Below are 26,381 nucleotides of genomic sequence, written 5' to 3' on the forward strand. Positions count from 1 at the left end.
CGTCACGGGGTGCCCGGATCTCCCCTCCGCGCGCCCACGAGGGGGAGGCACTGCGCATGCCCGTCCCGGCCGGCCGGTGGGTCCCCCGCCATGGCCCAGCGCGCCTTCCCCAACCCCTTCGCCGACCACGACAAGTCCCTCGCCCACGCCTACTTCGACGCCGACGCCGCCGGCAGGGTGAGGGGAGGGGGGGAGGGCGGTTGGGAGCCGAGAGGAGGGGAGGGGCGTGGGGTGGATCGACCGGGGGGAGCGCGAAGAGGAGCCTCCCCAGTCAGGGGCAGTCAACCCTCTGGCCTGCTCTCATCCAGACTCAGGGTCGGCCCAGACTCGTCCTTGAATGGGAGGCCGCCCGTGGAAATCTGCTAAGCCAGGCGTGCGCAAACTGGCCTTCCAGATGTCCATGGACTACAATTCCTATGAGCCCCTGCCAGCATTCGCTCATGGGAATTGTAGTCCATGGATATCTGGAGAGCCACAGTTTGCCCACCCCTGTGCTAAGCAGAGGCAGGCCACGGCAAGCCCCCTCCGAATGGCCCAGCCTGGATGGGCCACCCGATGGCAGGACAAATACAGTTCTGTGTGTTGGGGGGGGGGCGAGGGGGCCTCGGGGGCACAGAGCATGCGCGGGCAGGGTGGGATTCCCCCCCCCCCGGGTGAATCTTAGATTTGGCCCTGGGGAAGGAACAAAAGGCGAGTCCAGACAGGCACCCTGAAGACCAATGGAGTTGAATGCTGGCTATGATCCTTCGTGGGCATGCCCACTGGCACCCACAATTTGACTTTGTTGGTCTTCAGGAGGCCTGGCTGGACTCCAGCTCTGTTCTGTCATTTCAGACCAAAATGGCTGCCCACCTGGATCTTTCTCCGTGGAAAGGTGGGTCCCTGGAACGCTGGGAACTCCTGAACACTGGATTCTTGTGCCAATGCCCTTAGGTTAGACGCCAAGAGCCAGCGCTGCACCCACTCCCTTGATGCATCGCAGTAGGATATTTGTCCCAGGGAGCAAGTATTCGCTGCAAAAAATGTGCAGGGCTGGGCACTCCTGCCCCACCCCCCACCCCCATCACATCTCTGCTTACTGGAGGCAGGAATTCCTTCTGGCAGCTGCAGACTGGCAATTAAGGTTGGATACGAGAGGTTTATAAATCCATTCAGGGTGCCATGGGACTTCAGCTTTGTTCTGCTGCTTTACTTCCAAGATTGGGCTTGCCTGGGCAGGGCAGATGAACAGAGGTGGCTTGCCCTTGCCTGCCTGTGCGTTGCAGCCCTGCACTTCTACAGTGGTCTCCCATTGTAGCATGAACCAGGACTGACCCTGCTTAGCTTCCCAGATGTGATGAGGTGAGATGCGATCAGGCTCACTTGGGTGGCCTTTTCTCCCCGGCATGAAAGGCTTAAAAACCCACTGTGTGCTCCTTGTACAAGATGCTACATTTGGAAACATATAATCACAGAAGACAGTATAGCATTATTTGACTTACAACAATTATACCGCTTCCAAACCCAATTTGCAGAGTTGGTTTTGACCTTTAAAGCCCAACATGACTTGGGATCGGGGTCGCCTAAGGACCACCTCCCAGAGGTCCATGCCCAGGAATTAAGATCACAGGGCTCATTTGGTGGGTACACAGTGTAGAAATCCAGAAGCCCTCCCATTGTAGCCCCCCACTCCAAGAATACAGAGCATCATTGCCCCATACACAAGAACATAAGAGAAGCTATGCTGAATCAGGTCAATGGCCCACCCTAACAATACTCTGTGTCACACAGTGGCCAAAACCCAGGAGACATCAGGAGGTCCACCAATACGGTCAGAACTCCAGAAGTCCTTCCACTGCCCCAGGCATAAGGACATAAGTGAAGCCGTGTTGGATTATGTTACAAATACCTGTTGAGTCATCCATTTAGGATGTGTCTCAGTCCCTTCACCTAGCTGTATTTGTCCAGTTGCATTCATGACATAAAAGCATGACTGTAAGCGGGGAATCTAGTGGTTCTCTGCCCTGAGTTTCTGATCTACTGTGCTGTTCACCACCCTGAGGCAATTGAACAAGGAGGTAATAGAAGTCATATAATAAATAAATAAAAATAACCGGATCCTGGATCTGACTTCATCCTTTTCATAGAAGCCTAGATGTGTCTGGGCCATGCGGACACACTTCCAGGCACAGAGAGGAGACACATTCCCTGCTGTGCTGTGGACTGGCTGTTGGGTTGGCTGTTGTTTCCTGGCACACGCTGGCACAGCCGCCCTTCTGCTTTTGCACACCGGCCCACCCACGGCATTTGGCCATCTCGGTAGCCTCTTTGTGATGCGTCAGCACCGGCTGTCAAGTGGCCTCGGAAGGGTCTATTTCCATCTTTTCTCTCCACCTTGGTGAGGGGGCTGAAAAGCTAAGCAGCCCAGGAGGTCCCCTCTGGGGAAAAAAGCAGCAGTGGTCTAGCCTGGAGGTAATCGAGGCACGGAGAGCCGTGATGCTGACGTGGGCGCGAGCCGAGCTGTTAAAATATTGAAGGCCAGGAGTCTAATCAAAACAAGCAAGTCCCCTTAAAATGCTCAGGCCTGCCCCTCCAAGGACGAGTGTCTGGGGGGTGCGAGGCACAGCAGGCCTTTGGTTAGTAGAATTCATAATCAGTTTCTGGAGGCACCTGAACAAAAACTGCCATGTGGGGGGAAGTGCTAAACAAAAGCATTCCTTCTGCTGGCCGTGTCCATCGATACATGATGCTCATAGCTTTCTGTTCACATCCACAGCTGACTCCAGAGTTTACACAGCACCTGAACAATAAGATCCGGGAGCTTCTGCAGCAGCTGGAAAAGGGCCTGAAATCCGCCGACCCCCGAGACTGCACAGCCTACACCGGATGGGCAGGTAGGCCAGGCGGAACCCCGAGAGCATTGGGATGGGAACACACGAGCTGAGGATCTGGCTCTGGCTTTGTGGCTGCTCTCATGCGCTTCCAGGGCCAGTTTGTATGGTTCTGGACAAGCAGAAGATCACGCTCTGGTGTAGAGAGATCTTGTTGACCATCAGACTGAGGAGGGTGGCATAAGCGGGGTGAGGGGAAAACAGCTGGGCTCCTGAAGCACGCTTTCCTTCTAGAACAAGGGTAGTCAACCCGTGGTCCTCCAGATGCCCATGGACTACAATTCCCATGAGCCCCTGCCAGCGTTTGCTGGCAGGGGCTCATGGGAATTGTAGTCCATGGGCATCTGGAGGACCACAGGTTGACTACCCCTGTTCTAGAAGAATATTTTTAGGTCCAGGCCTTTCCAGAGGTGACTGATGAGAGCGTCCGTCTCTGCACTGCCCTCATTGGAACTGCTAATGCTGCGCCTGCCGGCAGAGTGGACAAGGTTATTAACTGCGGCTGGAAATGGAAATTTGTCCTTAATAGACATGCAGAATGGAATGTTGTCAATTGAAGCTCTGGAGATTACCCATGCAAAATGAGAAAAGGATCTAAATTTCAAACTATCCCCAGTACAGTGGAAAGTAATTTAGCAGGCCATTCTTTTTTCCTCTCTGTTTGATTCTTTAAAAAAAAAAAAAAAAACAGCAGTGAAATCCACCAGCATTAGCTCTGTGACTCTCATCCTCAATGTTGGACCCTGGGCCTTCTTGAGTAATGAGATGGAAAGCGGGGGGGGGGGGGGGCAGCTTTCTGGAAATGAGGCAGGCCTCTGGGCAATGTGAGGCACTTGGGGTGTCTGGGCCATGCAAGGCTTCCAGGGGGCTTCCTGCCAGCCAGTTATTGGGCAGAAGGTCTCCATCTCCTGCAAGTGGCATTTTGCATAAGACCATGCTGACAGTTTCTTGGTGACGCATTGCACCAAGGGCTAATCCTGCGTTGAGCAGGGGGTTGGACTAGATGGCCTGTATGGCCCCTTCCAACTCTATGATTCTATGATTCTATGATTCTATACCCTGTAGCTGGGCCTGTCTGTGCTAAATCAATAATTTGGGCTTTCAAGGATTTTCAAAAGGAATTACTTTTAAAAGAATTGTAGTTGGTGAATTCCGTACCTTCCGTCCCTAGGCTTCTGCCTAGCAGGGCTTCTGACTGGCCACTGGAGATTCATTGGGCTGTGCAGATTTTTAAAATCATTGCTTTGAAAGCTGCCGCCACCACAGCCCAAGGACCTTCTGCACATGACTGAAGGGAATTGATGGCAGCCATTTTGTGGCTGGCTGCACCTCCTGCAGTGACCATTTGGCAGCTGTGCCCCCCACAGCTCTGTGTCATTCCACAGGTGCCTGCAAGCTCACAAGGGGGGGGGTGCTGCTCTACCAGTTAAAGCTGTGGGATAGGGCACGGGTAGACACTGATCCTTCAGTGCGTGCATGTGTTGCAGAAATACACAGCATGCCTTCTGCTTTTCCACACCTGCTGCTGGCTCCAGGCACTGAGGCGTCTGAGAGCAAAGAGGCTCCAGGGCGGGAGCCACAGGGGCAGGGCCAATCAGGACACAGCTGGCTGCACCCTGATTGGCCCTATTCCAACTTGGACAGCCGGACACGTCCCACCCCCTAGGCTGTTTCAGAAATATATAGAGGGGCAACAATGGATAAGAAAGAAATATATAAAGGAACAACAATGGATAAGGATATGGTGTACACAGTGGTGATTGAAAACCTAAGGTCTGAATATCAGGCACAGAGCATCAAAATGAGGTTTCCATAAGCTGTGGTAATTTCACATTCAAAATTGGCAATTTCACATTTACAGTTGATTAATATATCCCATGATCACAGGGCTTCCAGCCTCCAGGTGGGACCTGGGGATCGGGAACCATAAAAACCCATCTGGTGACAGTTAGGACCTTCATGGGTTGAATGTCTGTATAAATATTAAAATTATTATTTAGAATTAAAAACATATCCAGCCCATAGACCAGGGGTAATCAAACTGTGGCCCTCCAGATTTCAATGGACTACAATTCCCATGAGCCCCTGCTAGCATTTGGTGGCAGGGGGCTCATGGGAATTGTAGTCCATGGACATCTGGAGGGCCACAGTTTGACCACCCCTGCCATAGGCTATTGCAAAACAGTATGCTATGCACTAGATGAACCACTAGATAGACGCGTTTCAGCCCTTATAGGGCCTTCTTCAAAGGTCTGACTTTAACACACACCAGTTATTAGCACATTTAAAATATGTACAGCAGCCAATGAAAGCTTCAAAGTAAGAGCTGTAAAGCAGTGGTCCCCAACCCCCGGTACGGGGACCGGTACTGGTCCGTAGATCAGTCGGTACCGGGCTGTGGCTCCTCATCCTCCTCCCCGGCTGCTGCCTCAGGGGCTGCCCTGCCACTCTGCCACCGGCTCACCTTTGGTGCTCTCCAGTGGCCGCCATGGCTAGGGCTCCCCATCCGCGTGGCAGCTGCTGCTGGCAGCGCCCCCCCCCCCAGCGGGCAGCGGGAAGTCAGGGGCACTGGCAGGAAAGCAAGTGGAGCAGGGGCTCAGGCGCCGGCGATGTCCCTCGGCGAAAGACTACCCCCCCCCCCCACCGGGCCTCAGTAAAATTGTCAAGTGTAGATCGGTCCCCGGTGATAAAAAGGTTGGGGAGCACTGCTGTAAAGTATCAGAGTCACTTAATGAAAGAAGATCTCTATCAGTCATTAGCTCTCTTCCAAAGGCTGCTCAAAATTTTCCATGGTGTGTTCTCTTATTAGTGCATGTATTGCAATGAGTGCGATTACAGGTCATCTCCAGATCAGCTTCCCTGGAGAAAATGGCAGCTTGGAGAGTGGGCTCTGTTGCCATGTATTGCAGTGAGGTCTCTGTCCTCTCCACCCCCAAATCTCCAGGAGTTTCCCGACCTGGATCTGGCAGCCCCACCCCCAATCCCTTGCCGGTGGCCAACCCTCCATGACCAACCTGGCAACCCTCGACGATCACCAAGACTATCCACATTCGGGCTCTAAGGCCTTCCTCGGTGGTCAGTAATATATACTAGTTAGAAAACATTTACACATTCAGAAGTTAATGCATGCATCCAGACTAGGAGTTGCTTTTGAAATTTCAACCAAATTCTAAATATAGGCTTTATAAGGGCGACTAGATTTGTTGTGGGGGAAATGGCTGCGTTCAGCCTACAGGCATGTCCTTTTCAGGAAACAGTGGTTGCGTAGAATAGCGATCCCCAACCTGTGGGCCGCAGACCACATGTGGTCCTTCGACTAATTGGAGGTGGGTCCCGAAGGACGCCTTCTCCCCCCTCCCTCCCCCCCGGCCCTTTACAACACACTTCAGGTGTCGTTGTCTCCCATCATTGCAGAGAAACAAGCTCAGGGTTCCCATTGATTTGTCATTGTCATGAGTTAAAATTTCCATGAAAATAAAATGTTCCTTATGTTCATTGTTGTGGCGTGTCTGTATCTTATTTTGAAGGGATGGTTAAACATTACCATAGCGACCAGAGAGCGTTAGGGCAGTGGTTGAGAGTAGAGGAGTAAACTACCCTCCCCCCACCGGGCCTCAGTAAAAGGCGTTGAGTGGTCCCCGGTGATAAAAAGGGTGGGGACCACTGGCGTAGAGAATGAGGCTTCTGCATCCCAGGGAAGCGGGAGGGTCAGGCCTCGCGAAGCCTTGCTCTTTTCAGGTCAAGTGTTGGGAAGTGGCATCAAAGTCTTGAAAAGTGTGGGGAAGGGGGGGGGAGAAGACCCCCAAAAGAATGTCCTTTGAGGGTCTTTCGTGTCTGTGTGAACCAGGAGCTCTCTGCATTGCAAGCGTCTGCAGAACTTGAGAAGACTTCTGAAAGCTGATATTGCCACAACACAAAACCTGGCCATGACTGCCAGGTGTGCAAAAGGAAATCTTATCTCCCACCACCACCACCACTGGAGACATCAGTCAATATTGCATGCTGATGTTCTCCTTAAATGAGTTACCCCATTTCCAGGCCCCCGCGAGCTCGTCCGTCACGTTCCCAGATGGACGTCAGTAAACTTCAGTTGGTAAACAGGTATTATAGTGCCGTACGGAACACTGAAGAGGCTTCCTCTTTTCAGGCATCGCCGTGCTCTACCTGCAGCTGTTTGATGTCTATGGCGACCCATCTTACCTTGAGACGGCCCACGAGTATGTGAAGAAGAGCCTCGGCTGTCTGACCAAGCGCTCCATCACTTTCTTGTGCGGAGATGCTGGGCCTTTGGCGGTGGCCGCCGTCGTGTACCACAAGCTGCGGAGTGACAAACAAGCTGAAGATTGTATCGCACGGTAATGGTCTGGGTCAGGGGTAGTCAACCTGTGGTCCTCCAGATGTCCATGGACTACAATTCCCACGAGCATTGCTGGCAGGGGTTCATGGGAATTATAGTCCATGGACATCTGGAGGACCACAGGTTGACTACCTCTGGTCTGTGTGAGCTGGTTGGAGCAGGGTTGACAAAGAATGAGCATTTGGCCGTGGTATTTAGCACTGGGTGCTGACCCAGATGGTCCAGGTTAGCCGAATCTTGTTGGACCTTCATAGCTGAGCACGGTCAGCCCTGGTTTGCACCACCAGGGAGACCACCAGGATAGTTCAGAGTTGCTTTGCAGAAGCAAGCTGCATTTTTATAGATGCTGGTATTTTTAGAAACAGCTATAAATGACACACTTTCCTTCTGCTTCTGGGCTGGAACCATGGGTTAAAAGAAATGCATATTGTCCTTTGCCGCTGTTGCTGATGCTGCACCGAGTTTAGGATTACTCGTCCAGTTTGGAATGAGTCGTCCAGCTCATCATAGCCAGTTCAGAATTAAACTGAATGTTGCAAAGTTGAAAGCTTTTCCGTGATTGTCTTAAACGGCCCACCGCCTCAGAATATAGGTGGGACACTTTATCTGGAGCAGTGATTCTGTGTGTTTTTGGTGCTGGGACTCAGGTCAGAGGTAACATCTGTGTTGACCCTGAGACTCCTTGAATTGCATTTCTGCCCTCTGGAGAATATAAATGCAGATTAAAAAAAAATTAATTTGATGATCTTTGAGTTTCATATTCCTCTAATGCAGGGATAGTGAAACTGCGGCCCTCCAGATGTCCATGAACTACAATTCCCACGAGCCCCTGCCAGTGAATGCAGGCAGGGGCTCATGGGAATTGTAGTCCATGGACATCTGGAGGGCCACAGTTTGACTACCCCTGCTCTAATCAATTGAGCAGGGTTGAACTAGGTGGCCCCTTCCAATTCTTGTGATTTTTTTTTGTACTATTTGGACCACTTGTAGTTACATCACAAATGTTCTTCAAAATGAGAATTTTGTTTTACTTCCTTTTCCAACATTCATATTTCCTGTCCATATTTCTACTTATATAGATTTAATTATTTCCATCAGTCTTTATTACAGCCCACAAGCCATTCAGAAGCAGAAATACAATATTATAATAATAACTTGCGTATAATCCCAACAAAACATAATTTATCCAAATATAGTGAACAGTTTGAATCAGAGTAGTTTTATTTATTTATTTATAATTATATAATGGGTTTCTATACCCCCCCCGGCATTGCCAGCTCAGGGGAGTTTACAGCATTTAAAATCTATCATAGCTACATTTAAAATAATAAATTACAGTTAAAACGGTGAAAATTATTCTGCCTGCATTGGCCATGAGTCCTGGTTTCTGCAACACGTCTCCCGTTCAGGGGGTGGGTTAATTTTAGGGAGGGCAAGCTCAGGGGTGTCACGATCAGTTGTTCACTGACCCCAACCAAAAGCCTGGCAGAAGAGCTCCATCATGCAGGCTCATCTTAGCCGAGGAAGTTCCTTCACGGCCTTCAACTCTTTCGGGAGCTCGTTCCACCAGGTGAGGGCCATGACCAAAAAGGCTCTGACCCTGCTTGAGGCCAGACATATTTCTCTAAGGCTGGGAATCACCAGATGGTTCGTATTGGCAGACTGGAGCATTTAGGGCAGGGGTAGTCAAACTGCGGCCCTCCAGATGTCCATGGACTACAATTCCCAGGAGCCCCTGCCAGCATTCGCTGGCAGGGGCTCCTGGGAATTGTAGTCCATGGACATCTGGAGGGCCGCAGTTTGACTACCCCTGATTTAGGGTATAGTCAGGTGGTCCCTCAGGTATACCGGGGCCAGACCACAGATGAGCAAGGATGGGGGTGAAGACAGCATTGGGAAGTGGTCTCATTGATGGTGGCCAGCAGTCAAATGTGCCAGTCGCTGACCAAGCCATCTAATGAGGCACCAGGAGGTATCAGATCCCACAGATAATTCAGGAATCCATCAGGATCCATAAGTCTCAGTGAGTGGGCTAAAATTAGCCCTCTGTCTATACAGGGTGTAGGTGGCACATGGAGCCAGCTTGTCTGGGAGTGGTGGATAATAAAGGAAGGAAAGAAAGACAGAAAAGGCTTTTCCTCATCCGAGTCATGCACGCCAGGTCTACCTTGTGCCCTGCAAAGTATGGCTGCAGGGTTGAGGATTTGTTGGTCGATCTGGCATTCCACAGCATCAGCATCAGAGTTGAGTTGATCATCCTAGACTCCACCCCTGCATCTCTTGGGATGGGTCAGAGATTAGAAGGGGTTAGAGCAGGGGTAGTCAAACTGCGGCCCTCCAGATGTCCATGGACTACAATTCCCAGGAGCCCCTGCCAGCAAATGCTGGCAGGGGCTCCTGGGAATTGAAGTCCATGGACATCTGGAGGGCCGCAGTTTGACTACCCCTGGGTTAGAGCATAGCTGTATGATGCCTGAAATCGAGGAGACCAAGGGCAAGCACCGTTTGGCAGATAGCATCTCCTGCCTCCTCCGTTATAATGTCCCCTCCCACCCCCATATCCACCACACCCTCTGAGGGTTGGTGCCCCCGGCCCTATAGGGCCCTCCCTTATTTCATCCCTATTTCCCCTGGTTGTTTGAGGTTCAGCTCCCAACTCATTCTCCCTAGCCAACCACTCTTTAAAGTCCTATTTTCCACAACAGTTTCAGCAATAAACTATAAGAGAGCCAGCTTGGTGTAGTGGTAGGGACTGCGGATTTCTAATCTGGCATGCCGGTTTCGATTTTGCGCTCCCCCACATGCAGCCAACTGTGTGCCCTTGGGCTCGCCACAGTACTGATAAAACTGTTCTGACCGAGCATTAATATCAGGGCTCTCTCAGCCTCACCCACCTCACAGGGTGTCTGTTGGGGAGAGAGGAAAGGGAAGGAGAATGTAAGCCGCTTTGAGAATCCTCCGGGTAGAGAAAAGTGGCATATAAGAACCAACTCTTCTTCTTCTTCTTCTATATAAATTAAAAATTATAAACTCCCACCCTCCCTATCCTCCCCTCGCCAAGACTTAATCGATATTCAAGGAGAGCAGTACCCTGGTCATCTTCACCATGCCAATTCTTGGGCTCCACTCCCCTCTATCCAGATCATTTAATTTGGGGGGGGGGGAGTGGTAGGCTAGGTTACACGAAGGGTGTTAGCCTGGCCCGTTTTTTCATAGCAGAGGACAGACACCTCAGATACAGCAGCTCTTTGGTCAAGCCCTATTTAAATATTTGCTATTGTCTGTGCACCTTCTGAGCAAACTCTCCAGTTTATCTCCCTGTGGCCTGGCCATCCAATTTCATTACTATTCTCATGGTGGGGGGACACTTGAACATGAGCAGGAGCGCATAGCATGCATCTTTTCCCCCAGGGCAAATCAGGGCCCCAAAACTGTTGGGGACAGAATTTTGGCCCTGATGCAATCCCTCTTGTTTGTTTCGCTTTGAAATGGGTCCTTTTCTTCCTGCTGCTTTGAACCTCTTTTATATTTGAGAGGGAGTCCAGTCTGATCCCATGCTGCCATCTAGCGGCAAGAACAAGACGCGGGGATCGTAAAAATGTTCATGCAGCAGACAGCCGAGTTCCTGACTGGATCCCTTAATCCACATTTCTTCTGATGGTCATCAGTGGTGCTCTTTAAAGCCTCCAGAGAAGGAGAAATCCCACAGCGACTCGATTTCTCATTCCAATATGTCATCTGGATACCTTTCCTGATTTGAGAGTTGCCGGGCTCCTCCATGTTCTTCCTCTTCAGGGATGGTGGTTCTTAATAGCATTTTTTGTTAGCAGAGTTAAATTTGCACAGAGCCGCCGCGCATGTGTGTATGCGCCACCGCCGGGAGCAGACGTGCATGCGCTTCAGGTCCACGCATGCGTGTTTGCGCAGGGCTGCCGTGATTGCGCGGGGGGGGCAGGTCGCTCTCTCCCCCCACCCCTTGTCAACAGGCCACAACCTTAAAAAGGTTGCAGACTGCTGACATAGAGGAGGACAGGGAAAGCTTCCTTTTCTCAGCAGAGGACGAGACCCACAGTAATGTGTCGAATGGTACTGGCTAGATATCAGGGGGGGAATTTTTCACAGTTCAGGGGTAGAATGGGCTGCCAAGGAGGTGGTGAGCTCCCCCTCACTGGTATTCTTCAAGCAGCAGCTGGACAGAGACTTATCCTGGAGGATTTAGGCTGATCCTGCATTGAACAAGGAGTGGGACTAGAGGGCCTGTATGGCTCCTTCCCACTCTATGAGTCTAGCTCAGCAGTGGACTGGGCTACCTAAGGAGGTGGTGAGCTCCCACTCACTGGCTTTCTTCTAGCAGTGGCAGATGCTTCTCCTGGATGCTTTAGGCTGATCCTGCCTTGAGCAAGGGGTGGGTTAGATGGCCTGCATGGCCTCTTCCAACTCTGTGATTCTATGCCACAGTCCTTCTGTTCTGAAGGCAAGCAAGGAGGAAATTCCAGCTGTGCTACTCTTGTGACCTGTGTGTCCGTAGAGAGCAAGTCATCCAGGATCATGCCTAAGTTCCTGGCAGAGTGAGCTACTGACAGTTGCTCCCCATCCAGGGTGGGCTATCACACTTTCTTGCTAGGACCCTTTCTGCCGACCCACAGGACTGCCATCTTTGAGGGGTTGAGCTTCAGACAACTCTGCTTGTGCTATCCTGTCACTGCTTCCAGGCTTCTGGCTAAAGATTCTGGGTGTGAATCTGGGCAGCCATCCATCAGGAGGAAGAACTGGGTGTCATCTCCATATTGATGACACCCAAGTCCAAACCTTCGTACCAGCTGGGCAAGATGGTGCACAAAAATAAAGATGTTGAATAAACTGGAGAAAGAACTGCTTCCAGTGGCACTCCACATGTGAGTTGGCAGTAGTTACAGTTGTTACCCTTTTTCCATGACCCCGGAGAAAGGAGATTGCCATTGGAGGACGGAGAGGCAGCAAGCTAAGAGCTTATGATTGACTGTATCAAACATCGGCTGTAGTGTCACGTAACACTAGCCTTGCTGACCTGCCCCAATCTGACTGGGATGGATTTAAGACTGAAGCTTCATCCAGGAATGCTAATATAAGGTCTGCATCTGCCTTTTCCTTTACTTTCCCTAAGAATGCTAAATGCAAGATGCAGTGGTAGTTGGTGGGCTCCCGCATGCCCAAGGATAGTTTCTTATGGCCTCTCTAGAAAGACCCTCATGCCCCTGTTTTGATGCCCCCCCTTAGTCTTATGCTGTGAGTTTCTACCTTCACTTGCCCTCTCCCAGAATCCTTTTATCCCTTTGGGTCATTTATTTGTCTTTTGTATCATCTCTCCTACAGATGGCCATACAAAGTCGCCATTTCTGTTCTCTTTTTTAAGTGGCTTCACTTAGTGCCGTTAGATTCGATTCTAGCCGCTCCTTAGAGACCCGCATAATTTTCTGATATTGATTTTTGTTGGACTGAAATCTGCCGAGCATTCCAGTCCAGCAGGGGCACCTTGAAGACCAACAAAGATTTATTCCAGGAAGAAGTTTCTGTGTGCAGGCACACTTCCTCCAATACATTGAAGGGAATGTGGGCATTAGACCCAAAACATCCTTAGAGATGCACCGCCAGTGAGGTTCCCAACCCTGAACTTCCCTGCTGATTGAGCTCCTAAGGGGACCTGGGTTTTGGACCTGGGTTTTGGCCACTGGATGGCACAAACTGGATGGACCACCGGCTTGACCCAACATGACCTCTCTGGTGTTCTATGGAGCTGAGAGAGAGAGAGACTCTGATATGGAGGGGAATAATCAAGGATTCCTTGTGAGAAAAGGCTAAAGTAGTTGGGTTTTCCCCCAGGTTGAGAGTAGCAGCTGATGAAATGTTGAATGGTAGGAAGAAAAATGTCTCCCCCTTCCAATACTAGCATGTGTACCTCCCCCCAATTTATTAGAAAGAGTCTTAGGAGTCAACGAATGAGGCGATTTCTGCACATTCTAGGGAATTCGCTGCCCTCAGTTTTGGATGATGGGTTGGTGGAGTCAAACTCAGAGAATTTGATCAGCTGGTCTCCGAGGGAGGGAGGCAAGGGGGTCAGTTGCTTACTTTGGTGGATCATCAGCTCTTTGTCATCTTTTTGAAAGCCAGCTCATGGTTAAGACCAGTGGCCTCTAATCTGGAGAACCAGGTTCGATTCCCCACTCCTCCTCTTTCACATCCAGCCAGCTGGGTGACCGTGGGGCAGTCACAGTTCTCTCATAGCTCTCTCAGCCCCACCTCCTTCACAGGGTGTCTGTTGTGGGAAAAGGAAGGGAAGGCGATTGTAAGTAGGAGTGTGCACTTCAGCTCGGTCTGGGTGCCTTGGCGATCACCAAAGCCCGAGGCAGTGCTGGCCTCCTATGCACCGCCTCAGGCTTCAGTGATCGCCAAGGCGGCTGAGCCAAGCCAAAGCGCACATCCCTGATTGTAGGTTGCTTGGAGACTCATCCAAGTAGTTAAAAATCGGGGCACAAAACACCAACTGTTCTTCTTTCTTCTCATTCCATATTGTATACTTTCCCTTCGGTCGTTTTCTAAAATTCATTGACTGTCTGTTCTCACAGGATACAACTAACTCCCAGGAATTATCGTTTAGCCTTATTGATTTACAAATGTGGGACTGCAGGGTTGGGTGGGTGAGGGCATTACAGAATTGCCAAAATACATAAGCAATTTCACAATGTCTCTCCTTCCAGGTTGCTCCATCTGTCCAAGCTTGACCCGCGAGTCCCTGATGAGTTGCTATACGGCCGCATGGGGTACCTATATGCTTTGCTCTTTGTGAACAGGCATTTTGGAGGAGAGAAAATCCCGCAGAGTCACATCCAGCAGGTGCGGTGCCCAATTCTTCTCCCCTCAATGCTCCTCTTCCATACCCTCTTAAGTTTCCTGAACCTCATGGCAGTGAAGTGGCACAGGACTTCCCATCCCGCATCAGCCCTGAACATGCTGCCCCTTAGATCAGGGGTAGTCAACCTGTGGTCCTCCAGATGTTCAAGGACTACAATTCCCATGAGCCCCTGCCAGCAAATGCTGGTAGGGTCTCATGGGAATTGTAGTCCATGGGCATCTGGAAGACCATAGGTTGACTACCCCAGCCTTAGATGTACCCCTGTTCATGGGTGTAAAATTACATCAAGGCACAGCCAATTTAAAGCAATCCCAAATGGGGGCTTGCAACGCACGTGAGAGGCAGGGTCTACCTTGGAGCCTCCCCAAGACTTACGGTGAGCCCAGCCAGGCAGGAGAGGTGGTTGGCCCTTGAACTCTGTAGAGTCTTGGCAGCTGATGTAGTGGACAGTCCCCTTGGGTGACCCATGAGCACAATGAGTGAGCAAAGAGCAGCAAAGAGCGGTTGCCAAGAGCAGCCTGGTTGTTCAAAGTGATCACCTCGGGTGGGGGGGGCACCTTGATATACGCAGGCCAGATTGACGACTAAACTTTGTAACAGTTATTCAGAGCAATACTGTTCCGTTGATTCATGCACTGCTTGCCTGGCCTGGAACGGATTTTACAATTTTGGTGAGTATTATATAGATCACTAAAGAAGGAACAAGGGCCGAAATGCTGTATGCGTAACCAGTATTTTGGTCTAGTGATTGTTGTATATGTAACTTATTACAACACTCAGGACAATTGTCACAAATATCCTTTGTTTTGGCTTCTCATGGACCTGGTTCAAAATGGGCAACACCCACAGCTGACAGCTCAACCCTTCTGGGTCAGCTGCAGATTCTGGGCTGCCTGCAAGGACACGGCCTTGCAGAATCCATTTGGCCAGTGGGGTTATGGGTGAAGCTGCCGCTGAATGTAGATTATTTTCCTACAGGTCTGTGAGGCAGTTCTGGCCTCTGGGGAGAGTCTGGCCAAAAGGCGGAACTTCACCACAAAGAGCCCCCTAATGTATGAATGGTACCAGGAATACTACGTGGGAGCGGCCCATGGCCTAGCTGGGATTTATTACTATCTCATGCAGGTAAGAGGGCATCCTGCCAGGAAGACATTGTATGTGGAAGGGCCGTTTGGGTCAGAGGTCCAGGGTGTGGCTCTTAGCCACAAGGGAGGGAGGGAGGGATAGATGGAGGAGAACACACTATGACTGTGGTAGTGATTCTTGGTACCTGGGGGGCAGCAGATGGGGGGCTTCCGGAATCCTGGCCCCACTTGTGGGCCGCCCAATGGCATGTGGGTTTTGGCCATCATGTGACACAGATTTATGGAATGGATAGTGCGTTGGCCTAATCCAACATGACTTCTCGTACGTGCTTAAGTTTTTTTTTACTAGAAAACAAGTTTTCTCTTAATGTGACCATACACTTCAGTTGATTATATGTTTGATCATTGATCATATGTTTGACCATTTAGACTTTATGTTATAACCTTTTCACCTATAAACATAGAGAAGACTACTGCATCATTGTGCCTCATGATTTCCTTTTTTCTTCTGCATACACTTCAGTGGCAGATCTCCTGACTTTTTTCATGTAAATGCTCCAGGGCTGGCTTGTCAGTTTATCCCTGCATGTTTGTTTATTCACATCATTTATTCTCTGCTTCATCCCCAGTTGGGGACCCAGAGTGGCTCAACTAGTTCTCCTTCATTTTGTCCTCCAGGGATTATCCACCTGTCCCTGGGGGACAAAATGGAGGATCCAGGTGGGGCCTCAGGTTAATTTCCTGCAAATTTGAGTGATCACTTAAGGCTATGGATGTGGGGTGCCCTGGAGGGCTGGATGGAGAAACCTTGGCTACCATTCTCAGGCATATAAATCAAGACCTGTGTTAGTCTGTCTGTAGCAGCAAAAAAGAGCCAGAGTTCAGGAGCACCTGAAAGACTGATGTGGCAGGGGAGGAGCTTTTGGGAGTCACTACTAACTTCTTCAGATGTCTCCAGTTGTCTGCAGAAGTGAACAGTGATTTACAAAAGATGCTCTTTTCTGCTCTTCTCAGGCAGTTGATACATTATATTTTTATTGTTAGACGCCTGAAGCTCTGTAAGGAGAAAAGGCAGCTAAGAAAAGTTTTAAATATCTCAGTAAGATCAAACTTGATGCATTGCATCCCTGCCCCTTTGCATCAGAGACAAAAGGATATGGGCGTTCAGATGGCACAGATCTTTGCGGGAGGAAAATATGTAGGGATGGCCACAAACTGGGAAAATATTCATGGTTCATGGTGTGCTCAGTTTGTGAACCATGAACCATCACTAGCTTTTAGCCAGATAAACCAGCCGGGTTCCTGAGGTTCTTGCCATGGTAGTAAACTCTCCCTCCGCCCCCCTCATGTTAAGAGTCACCAAACTCGCTGGGGATCCCAGACTGACTCTCCTCTATCCGCTCCCCCAAGCTTGACGATTCGTGGGAAAGGTTCATGCAGTTCTGTTATTCTCTCATGTTATTGTTATTATCATGTTAATTGTTATAATGTTATTGTTGTTATCACCTGTTGTTACCATATGTTATCTGTATCTTTTTCCTGTTTTCTGTAAACCACCCTGAGCCTTCGGGGAGGGCGGTATATAAGTATCTTTAAACAGCCCCATGGCGCAGAGCGCCACGGACAATAAAGCAGTAAGGGCACTGTGGGAGGAGTTAGGGCGGGCCCTGTCCGGGATAAAAACTCGGAGGGGCCAATCAGAAGCCGCGAAGCGGCTCCTGATTGGCCCCTCCGAGTGTCGCGCGGTTCCCCATTGCCTACTTCACCCGCACAGACAGCGACGGGTGAGTGGTGGGCCGCGCCGCCTTCTCCCAGCTGGCGGAGCGGCCTCGCCGTGTCAAGGCTGCTCCGCCGGCTGGGAGAAGGCTCGAGAGAGCCTCGGGGGCCGGGTGGGCCTGGCCGCCTTCTCCCGGCCGGCAGAGCGGCCTCGCCACGTCGTAGACGCGTCGAGGGCGCTCCGCCGGCCGGGAGAAGGCTCAAGAAAGCCTCGGGTGGGGGGTGGGCCGGCCAGCCTTCTCCCGGCTGGCGGAGCGGCCTCGCCGCGTCAGAGATGCGGCGAGGCCGCTCCTCCAGCCAGGAGAAGGCTCCAGAGAGCCTCGGGTGGGGGGTGGGCCGGCCACCCTTCTGCCAGAGAGCCACGGGTGGGGAGAAGGCTCCAGAGAGCCACGGGTGGGGAGAAAGTGGGGAGAAGGGGAGAGCCATGGGTGGGGAGAAGGCTCCAGAGAGCCTTCTTCCAGCCCATCTAGCGCCCATTTCATTTGCATGTGAAATGGGCTTTAAATCTAGTAAATTAATAAAATAAATAAAATTCCAGCTAACCTGCTATGAACCAAGAACCAGCCAAAATTTGTCATGCATATTAGTTCATGAGCTGGTTCATGCCCATTCCTGGGAAGAAGGACCCATCAGCCCTTGTCTCGTGCCCATTCCTGAACATGTGAGCCCCCCCCCCGCCCCCACTGCATATAAAAGGTTCATCATTGCTAGAGGAGGCCAGGAGGTTTCTCCCTCTTCTAATCCTGCATTTGTCTGTTCCTTTCAGCCTGGCCTCGGTGTGAGTCAAACCAAGTTGCACAGTGTAGTCAAGCCAAGCGTGGATTACGTCTGCCAGCTGAAGTTCCCCTCTGGCAATTTCCCTCCGTGCATTGAGGACTCCAGAGACTTGCTTGTGCATTGGTGCCATGGTGCACCTGGTGTCATCTACATGCTCCTTCAGGCCTACAAGGTGGGCAGCAACAGCCAAGCTGGGGTTCATCCCCCACTATCTTGAGAGCCAGTTTGGTGTAGTGGTTAAGCGTGCGGATTTCTAATCTGGCATGCCAGGTTCGATTCTGCGCTCCCCCACATGCAGCCAGCTGGGTGACCTTGGGCTCCCCACAGCTCTGATAAAGCTGTTCTGACTGAGCAGGAATATCAGGGCTCTCTCAGCCTCACCCACCTCACAGGGTCTCTGTTGTGGGGAGAGGAAAGGGAAGGCATATGTAAGAACCAACTCTTCTTCTTCTTCTTGAGAGCCAGCGGGGTGTCATGGTGAAGAGCCTCTGATCAGTAGAGCCAGGTTCAGTTCTCATATGCAGCCAGCTGGGTGACCTTGGGCAAGTCCCAGCTCACTGAGCATTCTCAGCCTCACCTATCTCACAGGGTGTCTGTGGTGGGCAGCCAATTGTAAACCGCTTTGAGAATCCCTCAGGTAGTAAAAAGTGGGGTACAAAGAAACAACTTTCTTTCTTCTCCCTACCCCCAAGCTTGATTAAAACATAGAATCATAGAGTTAGAAGGAGCCATGCAGGCCATCTAGTCCAACCCCCTGTTTATCAATCAGTTAGTTGATTTCACTACTCTGATTGCAATTTCTTTTCCTATTATCTAGCCGGTACCATTCTACATGTAGTTTAAAGCCATTGCTGCATTCTGCCAACAGAAACCGCTCCCTGTCCTCCTCCATGTGACAACCTTTCAAATACTTAATGGGAGTAATCATGTCCCCTCTCCATCTCCAGAACAATCCCAAGTTCCTCAGCCTTTCCTCATAGGGCTTGGTCCCCAGGCCCCAGATCGTCCTCATCACTCTCCTCTGCACCTGCTTCATTTTGTACGCATCCTTTTTGAGGTAAGGCCTCCAGAACGGCACACAGGACTCCAGGTGGGACTATGACATTCTGCAATTTTGATATGATGCCTCTGTTGATACAGCCCAAGACTGCATTCGCCTTTACTGCTGCATCCCACTATCTGCTCATATTTAGCTTACAATCCACAAGTAATTCAAGATCTCATTCTCACATACTGCTACCCAGAAATGTGTCTCCCATCCAGCATGCATGCTTCTCATTTGCCCACTTTTCCAGCATTTATTTGCTTATTTGGACTGGTAGGCCACCACTCCCAGCCTGTCAGCTCGTGGTGGTTAACATCAGACTTCAGAAATACAGAATGTAAAAACAAGAAACATAACAAAATGGTTAACCCCCCCCCCCAACTAATCCCCCTCCCAGCTGCCAACAGCCAATGGGGGGCGATTTAGGAGGAGGGGCCAACAGATGTCCCCTCTTCACCTGGCCTCAACCAAAAGTCTGGTGGCTTATAGGCCCTGTGGAACTGCATTTGTCCCTGCAGGGCCTGTAGCTCTTCTGAGAGCTCATTTCCTCCAGGCAGGGACCAGTGCCAGAAAAGCTCTAGAGTGTGTGATCTTGCAAGTATCCCATGTGGAACACAGAAGTCACAAAGATGAAAACAGGGTTGCACTTACCTGTAACACTTGTTCCTCAAGTGATCTTCTGTGCAGTCACACAGCCCTCCCTCCTTCCCCACTGTGGGCTGCTGATAATGGATTGACTTGCCTGTTCCGGTGGCAGGAAGGAGAACTGAGGGGAGAGTGCTAACCCTTTCCACATCACATGACTTTGGGCGGGAAAGTCACCCACTCTGAGGGGAGGGGTGAACACTCTTGGGAGCTTCTAAATTTTATATATATAGCTTGCGAGTTCTTCCCTAAGGCAGGCCCTGCATCAAATGCAGATCGAGGTGATCTAGGCCAGGTGGACCTTACGCCTACCAGGGATCACCAACATGTTCTGGGGCCAAGGGACCAAGCCCTATGAAGATAGGTTGAGGGACTTGGGAATGTTCAGCCTGGAGAAAAGGAGGTTGAGAGGGGACATGATAGCCCTCTTTAAGTATTTGAAAGGTTGTCACTTGGAGGAGGGCAGGATGCTGTTTCTGTTGGCTGCAGAGGAGAGGACACGCAGTAATGGGTTTAAACTTCAAGTACAACGATATAGGCTAGATATCAAGAAAAAAAATTTCACAGTCAGAGTAGTTCAGCAGTGGAATAGGCTGCCTAAGGAAGTGGTGAGCTCCCCCTCACTGGCAGTCTTCAAGCAAAGGTTGGATACACACTTTTCTTGGATGCTTTAGGATGCTTAGGGCTGATCCTGCGTTGAGCAGGGGGTTGGACTAGATGGCCTGTATGGCCCCTTCCAACTCTGATTCTATGATTCTATGTTGGCATTCGCTAAGCGAAGCACTGTGCGTGGGGCACAGGGAGTAAGACCGTCCCTCAGATATGTACATAACGCCATCTTCTCCCCCAGAGGTGGAAGATGTCCTGGGTGTTATCCAAACCTGGCTTCAGGGAGGCAGAAAATGCTTTTTTCTTCTCTGCTATCCATAGAGCGCGTGGCTTCTTCCCCAGTTCTCGTCTGCCTCGAGCCCAGTGGCACCCCACTGTTCACCTCCCTCAGATCCAATGAAACCCTATTGGCGGCAATAGCTTCCACCCGCCACTAAAATGGAAATGAGCCTTTTACAAATGATCCCCCCAGACACCCTGTCCTGCCTGCTGAATGTGGGGCATCCTCCTTGCTCACAGCGGTGACTGACTAATGGCAGCAGTCAGTAGTGGCTTAAATAATGACACCGTTTTGTTCCATTTATCACTCCCCAAAATCGCTGGAGGCAAACGGCAAAGTCATTGTGCTCTTGGCCAAGGGAGGGAAGGGTGCACCTCGATAGAAGGGCCGTCCCTGTCCCAATGTCAGATGATGCACGAGCCCCCAGCCACTGAGCTACAAAAGACTTGGCTCCTTGTCTGCACAGGTGTTTGGGGAGCAGAAGTACCTCAGCGATGCCTTGCAGTGCGCTGACGTGATCTGGCAGTGGGGACTGCTGAAGAAAGGCTACGGGCTGTGCCACGGGACAGCTGGCAACGCATACGCCTTCCTGGCCCTCTACAATCTCACGAAAGACATGAAGTACCTCTACAGGGCTTGCAAGGTGAGCCGCAGTTAGGAGGCATCCACACAAGTGCAGGGGAATGTTTCTTGTGTGCATGTAGGGAGGTGGGAGGAAGACTTCTCAAGTGGATAAAAATAGTTCTCTTTAAAGAAAAGGGTATCTTATTGTCCTGATAAGAACAGAAGACGAGCACTGCTGTATCGGACCAATAGTCTTTCTAGGCCACCATTCCGTCTCATAAGCAGGGTGGACACCCAGTGCCACTGGAAAGTCAACAACAGGGCAAAGAGGCCACGGAGTCCTTCATAAGAACATCAGAAGAGCCCTGCCAGAGAGTCCATCCAGTCCACTGTCTCCCACAGTGAAATACCAATTCCTCTCGACAGTTTTAAAAAAAGGGTATATGGACTGAGGTTTCCCCCTGATTTTGCCTCCTGGCTCTAGTATTCAGAAGCATAGTGCCTCTGAACACGGAGAGTCCTCACAGTTACCAAGAAAAGTGGCCATTGGCAGACCTCTCCTTCATCAGCCTATAAGAACGTAAGAACAGCCCAGCTGGATCAGACCACTGAGAATCCACCTAGTACAACAACCCATGTCATGCAGTGGCCAGCCAGTTCCTCTGGAGGCCAACAACAGGGCATAAAGGCCGAGGTCTTCATAAGAACATCAGAACAGCCCTGCTGGATGATACCAGTGGTCCATCTAGTCCAGCATCCCGTCCCGCACAGTGGTCAACCAGTTCCTCTAGAGGCCAACAACAGGGCAGAGAGGCCGAGGTCATCCCCAACGGTTGCCTCCTGTCTCTGGGATTCAGAGGATTAGTGCCTCTGAACATGCAGGTTCTCCTCAGCCAGGAATCCCTCTCTAAGAACCTCAGAAGTGCCTACTTCCTACTTCCCATCAGCTTCACGGGATCCCCTCTGGGTGTGAAACAAAGAATTACGTGCTGTGAATGTCGATAATTCTGCATAGCAGAATCGTTTTGATGGCGGATCACAAATCTAGAAAGTCAGTGCCTGCTTTTAATTGGGAGGGAGTTCATTTTCACGTATGCGCTCCTAGGGTTGTGCGATTCAGCAGCCGAAGCAGCCGTTCCCACCCCTAGCAGCCAGCGGCGCATGGCGCTGACTGCTACGGATAGGAACGGCCGCTTCGGCTGCCGAATCGCACAACCCTAGCACTCACCTTTTTGCATTGTTTCACGTATGCACTCACAGATGGTCCTACCCTGCCACAGAAGTTGTTAGTCTTTGCACACTAAAGTTTGCACGTCGCTGCCTCCGTTTCACAAACAAGATGTTTGTTTATTGATAATTCATAGCAGGTGCTAGCTGCCCCCTTTCCACCCCGTTCAGATCCTCTGATTCTCTGTCTCTTGTTTTGTGGGTTTTCCCCTAACCTGGAAGAGCACAAACACCCTGTGGAAAGTCCGCCTGTTGCATGTTGCAAAATGCATGCATGGGAAGCTCATCTGTTTGTGAATTCCTTGTATGCGTGTCACGGCAATTAAGGCGGATGATCTGTGGCTTTGTTCTCTGGCACTCGCATCCTGCTGTGGGAGCACTTGGAGATGAGTGAAGAACATTGGCCACCTGTCCACCTAGGCTGTATCCTTGGCCTGTTGTTACCCAGCATGCTCTGCCTTCCTTCCTCTCTTGGCAGCTTCTGCCCTAACGCTCAGCATCTTTGCTGTGATTTTCTTAACCTTCCACCGTCAGGCCAGATGTTCCCAGGGCACAGTCCTTGCCAGGCCCCAGCGGGGCTAAATACTGACCGCCCCGTTGCAAGGACATTGCTCTGACTTGGAATACAGATATCATACGGATATTTGTGACAGAGCAAGATGGGTGGCCGTGAGAGTCTGTCTGCAGCAGGAGAAATGAGCCGGAGTCCAGGAGCGTTTGAAAGACTAACCACATTTGTAGCAGGGGAGGAGCTTTCAGGAGTCACTGCTCATGTCTTCAGATTTCCTTGTAGGGATTTTGTAATGTGCGCTTATAAAGGATAAGAGTCATTGCTCCCTTCTTCTGGTGGATCGAGATGGGTGGCCCGTGAGTCTGTCTGCAGCAGTAGAAAAGAACCAGAGTCCAGGAGCAACTTCAAGACTAACCACCTTTGTGGCAGGGGAGAAGCTTTCAGAAATCACTGCTCACTTCTTGTGCAGCAGAGGTATTTCCCAGCTGGTTTTTGGGCAGCACATTCTTAGGAGAGAGATCAAGATTTCTAGGCAGCCACAGTGTCTCACGCTGTTAATATTAAACTTTTGGCATCTCTGGCCCTTTCAAGAACCAAAAAAGGGAACACAACCAACCCAACCTTTACAAGTGGGAACTCAGAAGTTGAGCTGTACAATCAAATATTATAAAAACGGTAATTATTTATTGTGGTGCACAATTTAAAAACAGAATAAAAACTACATAAAAACTATACAGAACTAACTACACAGAAGACAAAACGCGTTTTGACCCTACTGGGTCTTCTTCAGTGGTCAGAATTATAACAATACACTCTATATGCAAAGTGTGAACTCATTATACAGTGTAGCTGAGTGGGATCTGTAGATTATGGCTCCAACCAATATGTAAATTTTTTTTGACTTTTTGGAGACCACCTCCTATGGCATATGCCTAGGCTCACCACTCTTCGCTATCATATAATTCTGTGCTGAGAGTGTATCTCATGTATATATATCATATAGCTTTTTTTTCTAACGCACATGAGATACACTCTCAGCACAGAAACGCGTTTGGTCTTATGTGCAGTTAGTTCTGTATAGTTTTTATGTAGTTTTTATTCTGTTTTTAAATTGTGCACCACAATAAATAATTACTGTTTTTATAATATTTTATTATTGTACAGCTCAACTTCTGAGTTCCCATCTCTGGCCCTTTCCTCATCAGCCCCCTGCCCCTTCATGTGGGTTTCCCATCTTCAGGGCTCACCTGCCCCTTGCTCTCCCAGAAATTAAGGGCCTGGGCTGGCACGCAGAATGGGATGCCAGAGCTCTTCATAATGTGGTTGGTTCGTTGCCAGATGTTGTCCGATACCCACAAGCAGACCTTCTAAAACTTGCAGGGTGACTTTTGCCCACTTTCCCTCTCTTAGTTCGCTGAGTGGTGCTTGAGCTACGGACAGCACGGATGCCGAACGCCGGACACTCCCTTTTCTCTCTTCGAAGGTAAACTCTGCTCTCTTGCTTAGCTTAACTGCTGGCATTGAATGTGAAGACGTCTGCTGGGGAGGAACGTGAAGGATTAATTACCAAAGAAGCTGTTTTCCTGCTGAGTTGATGCAGGCAGGGCCAGACAGACATACCGTTTGTCCCACACCCTTGGGTATTTTGGGGAAATCCAGAATCTCTAACCTGATGCTGCCTATACCAATTTGGTTCTGTCCTTAACGAGGCCCAGGCCTCTGGTTATGTGTTGCCCCAGCATTTGTCTGAAGGCAGGGAAGGCAGGTGCAGATGGTGTGGAAAGAGATGGTCCTTTAGGCATTTAAGAATATCAGAAGAGCCCTGCAGGTTCAGACCAGTGAGATCCATCTAGTCTGGCAACCTCTTTCTCACAAAGGCTGGCTGGCTCCTCTGCAGGGCCAACAATAGGACAGAGAGGCTGAGGCCTCCCCCCGAGGTTGCCTCCTGCCCCCCTCCCCAGTCAGCATTACTAGTAGCCATTGATAGAATCTTTCCATAAGAACCTCAGCAGAGCCCTGCTGTCAGCAGGGAAGGATGGGGGTTATGTCACCATCAAGCTCCCCTCTTCTGGCTGCTGCCAGACTCGGGAAGGGACCCTGGGAAGGCTTTTGCAAGCTCCATTTCACCTGCTTTGATGCTGTCCGATGACCCAGCACTTCTTGTCTGTCTCCCCAGGCATGGCGGGCACCATCTATTTCCTGACAGACCTGCTGGTCCCAACCAAGGCCAAGTTCCCGGCTTTCGAACTGTAGAGCTGCACCCTGCAGTGACCGGCACGCCGCTTGTTGCGCTTCACTTTGCCGGAAGAGGCAGATTAAAGGGGCCGTCATCTCTTCTCCTGGCTAACAGCAAAAGCTTTAGGGCTCCCGTTTGTTTTATGTTGTTTCCTTTGTCTGATCTTCTTAAAGTTGAATTTGCTTGCCTTCCTTCTTCCCTAAGAGCTCTTTAGGTTTCACAAAAGAAGAAGCTGGGTTCTTACAGAAGGGAAATGTACAGTATTTTAAAAAGTATATTTAAATTGCAGAAGGTTGGTATTTTGGATATGAGGTGGAGGGGAACTGTTCTTTTGCCCTTGGCTTGGGTTGGGTTTTTGGAGACGGTCTTTGGCAGAGGTCAGCTCCAAGACAGAGACTTCCTCAGAAGCCTGTAAAGTGGGCAAGAAGGTGTACCAAGGAGATCTCTCCCGGACTACGCAGGCCACTCTAGTGGCAAGAACATACCAAAGCTCATTCTTGGGCTTGCTTTATTGCTGCATGTTCTGTCTGAGGTGAGGCTGGGAAACGGCCTTGAGCTGAGACGCCATCTGCTCAAGAGATACTGGGACACCTCCTTGCCAGTCCAGGGGAGGGAGCACTTCCTCGGCACTTTTAGAGCTCACGGGTTCCCTGGAGCTCAGCAGTGCATTCTGGGAGCACTACAGAAAATATAGTCACAGCCTGCTGTTAGATAATTCAGATCCACAGGGGAAGCATGAACTCAGTGTTCAGCACCAAGTATTGAGCTGATCTTGGGCCAAGTTAAGACCGAAACATCGTCGGTGGCTAATTTGCTATTCTTAACCCCAGTGGGTTTTTTAAAGGGACTAGTCATTCCTCTGAGCCAGGGGTAGTCAAACTGCGGCCCTCCAGATGTCCATGGACTACAATTCCCATGAGCCCCTGCCAGCGAATGCTGGCAGGGGCTCATGGGAATTGTAGTCCATGGACATCTGGAGGGCCACAGTTTGACTACCCCTGCTCTGAGCCTTTCCTCCACCTCTGGCAGGAGCATTTTCGGTCCATCCAGTGCTGGGCAGCTAAAAATTTTGAGAGGAGGCTGGTGTTGGAATCCATGCCATCTCATTTAGAAAGCCATATTGAAACGCATTTAGGCGAGTCTGTACCATAAGCCAGGTGGGGCAGGCATTAAAAATTCACTTGGACGTTTTTACAAGCCATTTGTACAGGCAACTGATTGTAAGTGAGGCTGTCCCACCTGTGGCTGAAGCGACATAACTTGTAGAAATTAAACCTGTTTGGACCAAATGCCTTGTTTTGTATTCTTTTTAAGCATCGCATGCCCTGTGAACAAAGGAAAATAGCCCTTTCTGAGTAGACGGTTGGGATCAGGCAAAAATCTGTCCACAGAATGTCTGTTCCTCTTATTCTCCCAGCAACTTAACCCACACTGTTATTCCAGGGGGACCCTCACCAACCATATTAGAGGCAAACGGGGGTCTGCTGCAGGATTGGGGGAATTGCCCCAC

General features: G+C 50.3%; 1 protein-coding gene across 2 annotated transcripts; it reads left to right on the top strand.

Annotated features, from left to right (window-relative positions):
• On the top strand, nucleotides 1-26,160 carry LANCL1 (LanC like glutathione S-transferase 1). 2 transcript variants are annotated; one of them, XR_013227989.1, is made up of 10 exons: nucleotides 1-177; nucleotides 2,756-2,873; nucleotides 7,018-7,225; nucleotides 13,962-14,097; nucleotides 15,095-15,241; nucleotides 17,744-17,926; nucleotides 20,800-20,976; nucleotides 24,046-24,118; nucleotides 24,812-25,741; nucleotides 25,859-26,160. XR_013227989.1 is itself a non-coding variant. In XM_077319334.1 (9 exons), exons 1-9 carry the CDS (start codon nucleotides 91-93, stop codon nucleotides 24,886-24,888), a joined length of 1,206 nt encoding a protein of 401 aa, XP_077175449.1. In that variant the 5' UTR covers nucleotides 1-90; the 3' UTR covers nucleotides 24,889-25,784. The 2 variants fall into 2 exon arrangements, 1 of the variants encoding a protein (XP_077175449.1); XM_077319334.1 differs by lacking the exon at nucleotides 25,859-26,160 and having other exon boundaries at nucleotides 24,812-25,784.
• Nucleotides 26,161-26,381: the final 221 nt, after the last annotated feature.

Source organism: Paroedura picta, chromosome 2, assembly GCF_049243985.1.
Source record: "Paroedura picta isolate Pp20150507F chromosome 2, Ppicta_v3.0, whole genome shotgun sequence".
Taxonomy (NCBI): Eukaryota; Metazoa; Chordata; class Lepidosauria; order Squamata; family Gekkonidae; genus Paroedura; species Paroedura picta.

Bases quoted from the DNA above. Each gene is read 5' to 3' on its own strand.
- LANCL1 (XM_077319334.1), top strand. From the start codon at position 91: ATGGCCCAGCGCGCCTTCCCCAACCCCTTCGCCGACCACGACAAGTCC. The intron at 7,226-13,961 runs GTAATGGTCTGG...CTCTCCTTCCAG, and splicing joins GCTGAAGATTGTATCGCACG to GTTGCTCCATCTGTCCAAGC. The intron at 20,977-24,045 runs GTGAGCCGCAGT...TCCCTCTCTTAG, and splicing joins ACCTCTACAGGGCTTGCAAG to TTCGCTGAGTGGTGCTTGAG.